Consider the following 8,125-nt stretch of genomic DNA (forward strand, 5'->3'; position numbering starts at 1 on the left):
TAACACTGTCCGAAACTCCGAATCCCTAACTTCAATCCTTGGCCAAACACTAATCTAACCCTAACGCCAAACATGATCTCTGACCCGGATGCAACCCCGAACTCGAACCATTATACTTTGATTTGACGTAATGAAAACCCGCTGAGAGAAATGTCTGATCACCAACAAGCATACACAAATAGCCAGATGAGCCTACGAAAATGAATGACGTATAAAATTCATTCTTGAGGAATCATGTAAAAGCTGCATCCGGAGAAAGTTCCGATGATATACAACCGACCCGCGTTATCATTCTGACCTTGCGTCTAACCATTACCGCAAATGACAAAAAGGGCACAACATGCAGACAATGATTATCCGATTCCTGTGATGCGCTCAAATTTGCGTCATCGATGGAATCATCGTGGTGTCAAGGCTAGTCATTGAATCTTGGCGTCGTTGTCTGCGTCGTCATTAAAGGTATAGACCAGTTTTGGAAACGCCCCCCCCCCCCCCTCTCAAAAAAATGAAATGGAAGCTCTTGTTACCAATCATGTGAAAGAATATGTTTTGCCGGGAATCCGCCTACTAATTATTGATATATTTGGTAAATTATCATATTCATCCAGCCTCAAATATCGAGAATGCACTTCAACATTGAACATTTGGGCATATATTTCTGCTTTTTTGTTGTTGCAAATTTAGGTTGAAGTTTTGCCATCTAAACCTCATAAGGCAATATTTAAGCAATATTAAATGGATATTTTGCAACCCAAACCCTTTAACCGCAATTTTACCACTACCGGCCTTTACCTTTAAGCAAAGGAGAGAAATTTTTTCTCATACTTGTGTTATTCATCAAAAGTAAATTATGCAAATAAATTATCTATTCCGTCAGAGAACATGAGGGAGAGAGATAGATATAAAAGGAGAGAGAGAGAGACAGGGGAAAGGTGGAGGGGGTACATAGACAGTGGAACTGGAAGAGAAGGAAAGGGAGATACAAATAAGGATATTATGACATTTGTGTATACACATTTATAATATGGATCCAACTTCTTCTTTTTTAATCTATATAGATGGAATCTCATGGTTGAAATGCTTGTTGAAAGTAAATGCTAACTATTTTGATCAATTACTCTCACCCCATCTTCTCTAATGTCTCTCATTCTATGGCCGTCTATTCTTCTCCCTCACCCCCTTTCCACCTACATGCTTTGTTTTACATCATGTGAATTACCCCTCCCCTCCCCACTTTATACCCTGTTCTCTCTATCTAATCCTCTTTTTCTCTCTCTCTACCTCTCTCTCTCTCTCTCTCTCCAACATTCTACTACCGGTATTCAAAACTAAGACTTAGACGTAATATATACTCTTACCTCTAACAACAATGAACTAAGTATAATCACTGATCAAAATACTTGAAAGTTTATTGACAACAAATTATTCACATACGTATTTGGCACATGTAGTTTCTACTTTGTGACATATTTGGGGAATTATACAGATAACTTTGCATAAATCCAATCTGTTGGGACTGCAAAAAGTTTTACTTATGCAATAATTACATGTTTTGCATTGTTTGGTTTTAACAAAATTAACTTGGGAAAAATTTGACCTCTGTAAGTTATGCAGGGTTAACTGTATATCTATATATGTATTGAAATGAGTTAAACTATATTGAGAACATGAGCCAACTAACAAAACCTCATTGTTTACCATAGAAAATCACAATAAACAAGATTATTATTCCTTGAAGTGAAAGACATACTGATTGCACCACACCCTTTCCTGCACTGACGAGCAAAAATTTTACCAAAATTTGGTACTGATGTTCTTTTGATGGAAGAATACTAGTACACAGTTCAGTACAAATAAATACAAAGCAATGATGCCAAAGGCTGTTATGTTGGGTTGATGTATCGTGTCTATCGATAGATTAACAAGACCTGTCAGTACATTGGCCAGTAAGAAATACAGCAGCTGATTTCGACCAATCGCAGACACCAATAGAGAGAGCTGCCGTGATTTGTCTGTAGGCGAAACAAAAGAAAGGAAGAAGAAAAAGGTCAAAATATGTTAGGGAGAGAAAGAGATATGGAGAAAAAAAAAAAAAAAAAAAAAAATCGTTTTTACTAATAAAACTTATATTGTGGCAGTTGCAAAAACTGACAGGCATTTTTTAGACCTAAAGAACACTAATATAATTTGCAACGTTACAAAAGTAGCATGCACTCTATGTACAAGATTTCCAAGACTCATAGGGGTACATATTGAAGTCATTAACTCGTCCAAATATATTACACATCATATTCAAATGACAGAATATATTCTATTTGAAAATTCATTGTGCAGCAAATATCTTTGAGCTGAGAATGCTTATTTAGCATGTGTATAGTATATATAAAGATTTGAGCACTCACCTTTAGCTAAATAATGATGTCTAATGATGGTCATTATGATGTCAATAAGGAGAAAACTGCACAGCACATGTAAACAGTATGCAACCTAGATGATAGAAATAGTGGAAACGGTACAAATATATCTTAGGGTACTTTCTAAAGTTTTCTTGTTTTTTTATCTACAAATATGGGCATGAACAGAATTTAAAACAGAAAGTTGGAAGGTCCTTGGGCCCCCATTTAATATGCACTTTAAAGTAGTAGACCTTGGATGGAAATAATGTCATTTTATATTGTTTTATTGATGGTTTAATGATTTATTATTTTTTTAGATGCAAACCCTCACAAATAACCCAATTTCACATATACATGTATGTCCATATTGAAGATTGCTTCTTCTCTGCTATAAGACAAATTTTTTAAACAGATGTATCACATTCTACATCAGTTAATTGGGTTAACCACTCCATAAGCAAGCCTTTTAAGTTGAAAAGAGTATTCTTTATCCAAAAATACCAAAATATATGTGCAAAGTATTAATGGGTAAGCCCAAACTCTATATTCCATACATTACCAGCCATACTATGTAATTTTCATAGGCCTACTAGAGCATAGATCAGGGCCCTGTTTTATTGGATTTCTTTTCAAGAACAAGTTACAATGACTGTTATAACTTATAGGCTACTGGAATCATGGTATATGATTGGCTGAGAGCAATTTATTTTAGGAATTTATTATTTCTTATTGAAAACAATTTTTATGAAACGTAGTCCAGAACAACTTTGTAATTGTATGGGACACCAAAAGACCAAATACCATCCTAGAAGTCTCCAGAACCTGAACCACCCATTATGGGGATCGTGCATTTGTGCATGTTGCACCAGTCCTCTGGAACAAGCTGCCAAGTGACATTTGAAACATTTAATGCCTAGAAACCTTTCAGAAACATGTCACAAAGGTTTTATTTACTCAGAGTTACTAATGATACTTTGTTATTAACATTTTGGAGAGAGTTTGTGTATTTTGTTTTGTATAGCACCTTGAGTAAGTTAATAGATAATTAAACTTTATAAGTATTTATTATTATTACTTCACAAATATATTATACAGGTATATTGCAAACAACGTAACTTACATTCCAAATGACGTATGGGAGGTTGGCCAGCCGTCTACTTGTGAATCCTATGCGAGCTTCTACGTGTTTAAGGGTGATCCATAACATCACATCCGCTAATAGGAGATATGCCAACACTTTCAGCCACTCGCTAACAATTTTCCTACAAGGATAAAAGCATTGTGCAATTAAAAAAAAAAAACACAGTTCATAGAGTCATTCACGTATCAAAAAGACACAAATTAGTTTTGAATAATGACATGTTTACGGGGCCAATTAAAGGGGCCAAGTGTGATTTGATACTGTTGCACTTTGTCTCATTAATTCCCATTAACTGAATGACCAAAATATGGTATTAAAAACCTAAATTAATGAGATCAATTATGAGATTTTCTGTCTAATTTCTGTTTATACAAGGTCCACGTTTCGAGACCCGCCGCGACACTAATGTCCTTTGGCAAGACATTGATCTACATTTGCCACACTCAACCCAGGTGATGTAAATGGGTACCTGGCAGGAATTAATTCTTTGAAATGCTAGAGCACCGCAATGGCAGCGCAGCTAAAGCCATGGTATGAATCTCCAAGTTTGGAAGCGCTTAGTGATTCTAATAAGCTCTAAATATAAAAACTGAGTATTATAACAATATCACAAACAGACATTATTCTTTTAATCAGAATGTCATACTATTGTAATATCATAATGACCGGCATACTACGAGTGAAACAGGAACAATTTTGTGACCGGGAATGGACCAATTCTTTTGCATCTTGCTCTAGAGATGAGGAAATAGCTTAACTGAAGAATACCCCACCATATTTCAGATCAGTACCATGAATTGGGGATTAGGGTTCAGATTGAGATCAAGGTTAGGACTTACGGTCAGGATTAGGGTTATGGTTACTTGTGTAGTGGGATATTCTAAACAAAACATCTGCCATGGTTCCAAAAATCCAGCTCAATGTCTCCTGGGGGTGTTTCACAAAGATCCTAAGTTGAACTTATCTCTAAGTTGGACGTAACAATTATGGTCAGCCGCTTGGGGTTTGAAACTTTGCATCTATGAAAATATTTTGTAAAAGTCATTTTATAAGGCATAAAATGTTGATTCAAATCATTTTTATTTACTATTATCAAGAAGATTTCATGTTCTTGATGTGGAATTTATAAAAAGTCTGAAATACTTAAATTTTGACTTTTGAATATATTTTATTTTAAAGATGAAGTTGAGTTCTGGTCATGCGATTGCATTGTGAAAGAAACGGTGTGGAATCGACCAGAAAAGGTTGATCATCTAGCATATAAGAATTTGTGCATTGCAAGGTTCTGGAATCATCAAAATGATAAGAAATTGGCCAAGTCTTGGTAAAGTTACAAACACTGTACACAGAAAGATGTATATGGGACTACACAAACACGTGGCATAAATATCCTACCCTGGAGTTTTACGATGTTACATGACATATTTAGAATATGAAGGCATTTGAAGAGCCATGCTTTTCAGGGAGCATGTCTTATCTGATGTTCTTCCACACTTGCATAATAAGAATGGTAACGCTCACAAATTATTTTTCACCTCTTCCCAGAACTCAACCTTCTCTTTAAGGCTACAAATGGCTCTCCATAATTTTTTAAGTCCAACTTAGAGTAAAGTTCAACTTGAGATCTTTGTGAAACACCCCCGTGAACACCAAATTTTTGAGAGAAAAGACATCCATTCCTTACCTTGACTGCAGCAGGTATTGGCCCAGCCTGACACCAGCAAAGTAGATAGCCACGTAGCCCAGGCACGATACCAGACCCTCCCTGTTAGCATTGAAGAACCCTTCCCTTGAGTCGTTCAGGTCCGTACCATGCAAGACCAGGTCCTCGAGGCCATGCTGGGTCAGGAGGTACTGGTATCCTACGGCCAGGGAGAGAGATATGACCGCACTCCAGCTCACGGGGGTGAAGAGGAGAATCAAGGTGCATAGAATCTAGGATGGGAGAAAACATAAAGACATTTAAGTAGATCAGGTACCCATTTCACAGAGCCTTTTTTCGATTACAAATGACAAAAATCAGTGACAAATCTGCCGATTACCAATCAGAACCAAGGATTTCCCTAGCTTGTCACCAATGACAAGTTTTGTGAAGTTTTGTGAAGTGGGGCCCAGGTTTGTAATTTAAAACCCAGACAATTTTGTGCATGAAATGATGACAAATTTTGCAGGCTGTTCAGATGTATGAAGTTTTCATGCTGTGAAATAATTGAATCACAATGGACTGAACTTGACTTATTACACCTTCCAAAGTTTTGTTGGCTTGGTAATGACTGTCCTTGACAATATAGGGAAGTTTCTTCAGATCTTCTCTGTAAAGATGGCACATTTCTTTGCATTTTCAGGAGCCATAGATGTTTTCTGAGGAGGGGGAGGGGGTGGCATGCGAACAAGGATATTAGTCTCTTCCAACCCAGGTTCCTCAGTTCCTAATTTTTACTACAAATCCTAATGTACAAGTGCAACATAGTCCTTTTATCCCTTAACGCTTCCCTATCTCATTCCACAAGAAACATTGAGCATCCCTGGTAACAAAAAAAAAAGAAAAATATGCTTTAAAGCCTGTCTGTACTAGTTTGGCCAGGAGGGATTAGACCATCCAGCATGGTCACTGACAGGTGGTTATCTCATCAACTCAGCTCTCAATTAACATAAGAAACAGAGGATCATGGGGGACCGACAGGCACCACTTAGGCATTGTTTTCTATATAGAGGGAGCAAGTAGCTACAAGTAGTGCAGTGGGGCTTTAAAATCATTACCTTAGTAGCAGCCAGAGTGAAGAAGAAATTCCAGTGTAGCCCATACTCAGAGACATGCTCATGGTAGTCTATCCCTTTAACAGATACCAATCTACCAAGACCGATGACCAAGAGTGGTAGAGATGATGTGAGAGACTTCATTATAGGCTTCAAACCTGACCTGGACACAAAACAGTTCAATAACAGATTAATCATCATCATCAGATATAAAACTACAACATGAAATTGAATTGCCACAAATAAACTGTATATTCTTGGATTGCATTGGCAATTGAAACTGCATCCAAACCTGCTTCAGCGGCCACCTGTATAGATTACAAAGACCACTTGTCTATAAAGAGTTAAAGACCACATCATTTTTATTTGTTTCCATTTAACTTGGTTTCTCAATGAAACCTGTACATAAATACTTTTCATGTCACCCTTGAGCAGGTTTCTCTGTAGCATTTTTCCCCCTTCAATTTCATAAATCATGAAGTTCCATCTGAGTGAACTACTCAATAATACAGGGTCAAACTGTATACTAACCTCTGATACTGCCCCCTAGCTTCAGGTGAAACGATTGCATTCATCAGAACGTATGCACCAACTCCTCCATCCATGATACCAGTACCGAATGTCTCCGTCTTGGCGAATCTCCTAGGGAACACTACAAAGTCCACTGCCAGGATACCGACAGCAACCCCGATATTATTCAACACTCGGAAGTTTGTGATGAAAGGGAGTCTACCTTCCATAGGTGTCTGGCCGAGCTGCTTCAGAGAGACAGATTTATGCTTCGTACTCTTGAATTGGATTGCCAAAAAGAGCAAGGAGAAGGAGAGGGCAACCTCGGTGAGGAGAATATGAAGAGCACCATCGCTGAGGAGAGTGACCGACAGGCACAAGGGTAAGGTCAAGACTGCAAAGTCCAAGAAAACCTGAAGTCTGTGGGGAGAAATAGAGAGATATCTGTTAATAAACTTTGACTTTACTCGAAACAAACTAAATTATCATTAAAATGATCCATCTGGTTAAATTACAATCTATTTTCCCCTAACAACTCTGAAAGGGATCAATGGCAGAACTGTTTTATCAGTTATTAAATGTGATGAGGCATTTGAACAATAACTTTTTATTTCCTATTGTCTTATTTTGCATTTAATGCAGGAAAGATAAAAAGGTATAGATTCTAATATAGTTGAATAATTTTAACATTGCCACAAATCTAACTACCCCCTCAGACACTTAACCACTACCGGTAAGCATATGACATAAAGCAGTTGCAAATATTTTTTGTCAAATTCTGTTCATCCTCAAAAGAACGAAGAAACGTACATGAGACCTTCAGTGAAGCCAAAGGAACACAAGAGAAGCTGTATGGAGGCCCTGAGAAAGACGGATGCTGGGTTGATGGAGAGTATTAGAGATATTTCGCCTTTGGAAGTCCCATTCAGATCACTGTAGAACGTTGCCTTGGAGAGAACTGGAGATTCAATATCGTCAGCCATTCTGCTGTTCTGGGGAGTTGTAAAAGGACCAAGAAAAAATAACAAGTTGAAGATTACAATTTTACCTTTTCTCTCTTTTCTAACAAGAAAGATATGACTGACCTCCCCATCTTATCAGATTACAAACACCTAGAACTAGATCTAAGCATAATTAATTGTTCAAACAAAATTATCTTTTAGTTTTGACTCAATGGGATGGAGACGTCCATGAACATTGAAGTTTGACTTTGAGTAGATCTAGACCTATATGACGGTTTTGAGAAACTATGTGATGTACAAGAAGTTGCTCTGAATTCATTTTTCCAGTCAATATGCATGCGCAGATGAGCGAGTTTTTA

At 37.3% G+C, this 8,125-nt stretch overlaps 1 protein-coding gene across 1 annotated transcript; it reads right to left on the minus strand.

The window, feature by feature from the left end:
• Positions 1-1,387: 1,387 nt before the first annotated feature.
• LOC584361 (phosphatidylinositol-glycan biosynthesis class W protein) lies at positions 1,388-7,866 on the minus strand. Its single transcript, XM_030996286.1, has 7 exons — positions 7,615-7,866; positions 6,826-7,224; positions 6,298-6,457; positions 5,222-5,472; positions 3,517-3,658; positions 2,403-2,487; positions 1,388-2,012 (listed from the first exon to the last, which is right to left on the minus strand). The coding sequence occupies exons 1-7, from the start codon at positions 7,785-7,787 to the stop codon at positions 1,792-1,794; spliced, it is 1,431 nt and encodes a 476-aa protein (XP_030852146.1). The 5' UTR covers positions 7,788-7,866; the 3' UTR covers positions 1,388-1,791.
• Between the last annotated feature and the right edge of the window lie 259 nt (positions 7,867-8,125).

The sequence above is a fragment of the Strongylocentrotus purpuratus genome, unplaced genomic scaffold (assembly GCF_000002235.5).
Source record: "Strongylocentrotus purpuratus isolate Spur 01 unplaced genomic scaffold, Spur_5.0 spur5_scaffold_3, whole genome shotgun sequence".
Taxonomy (NCBI): Eukaryota; Metazoa; Echinodermata; class Echinoidea; order Camarodonta; family Strongylocentrotidae; genus Strongylocentrotus; species Strongylocentrotus purpuratus.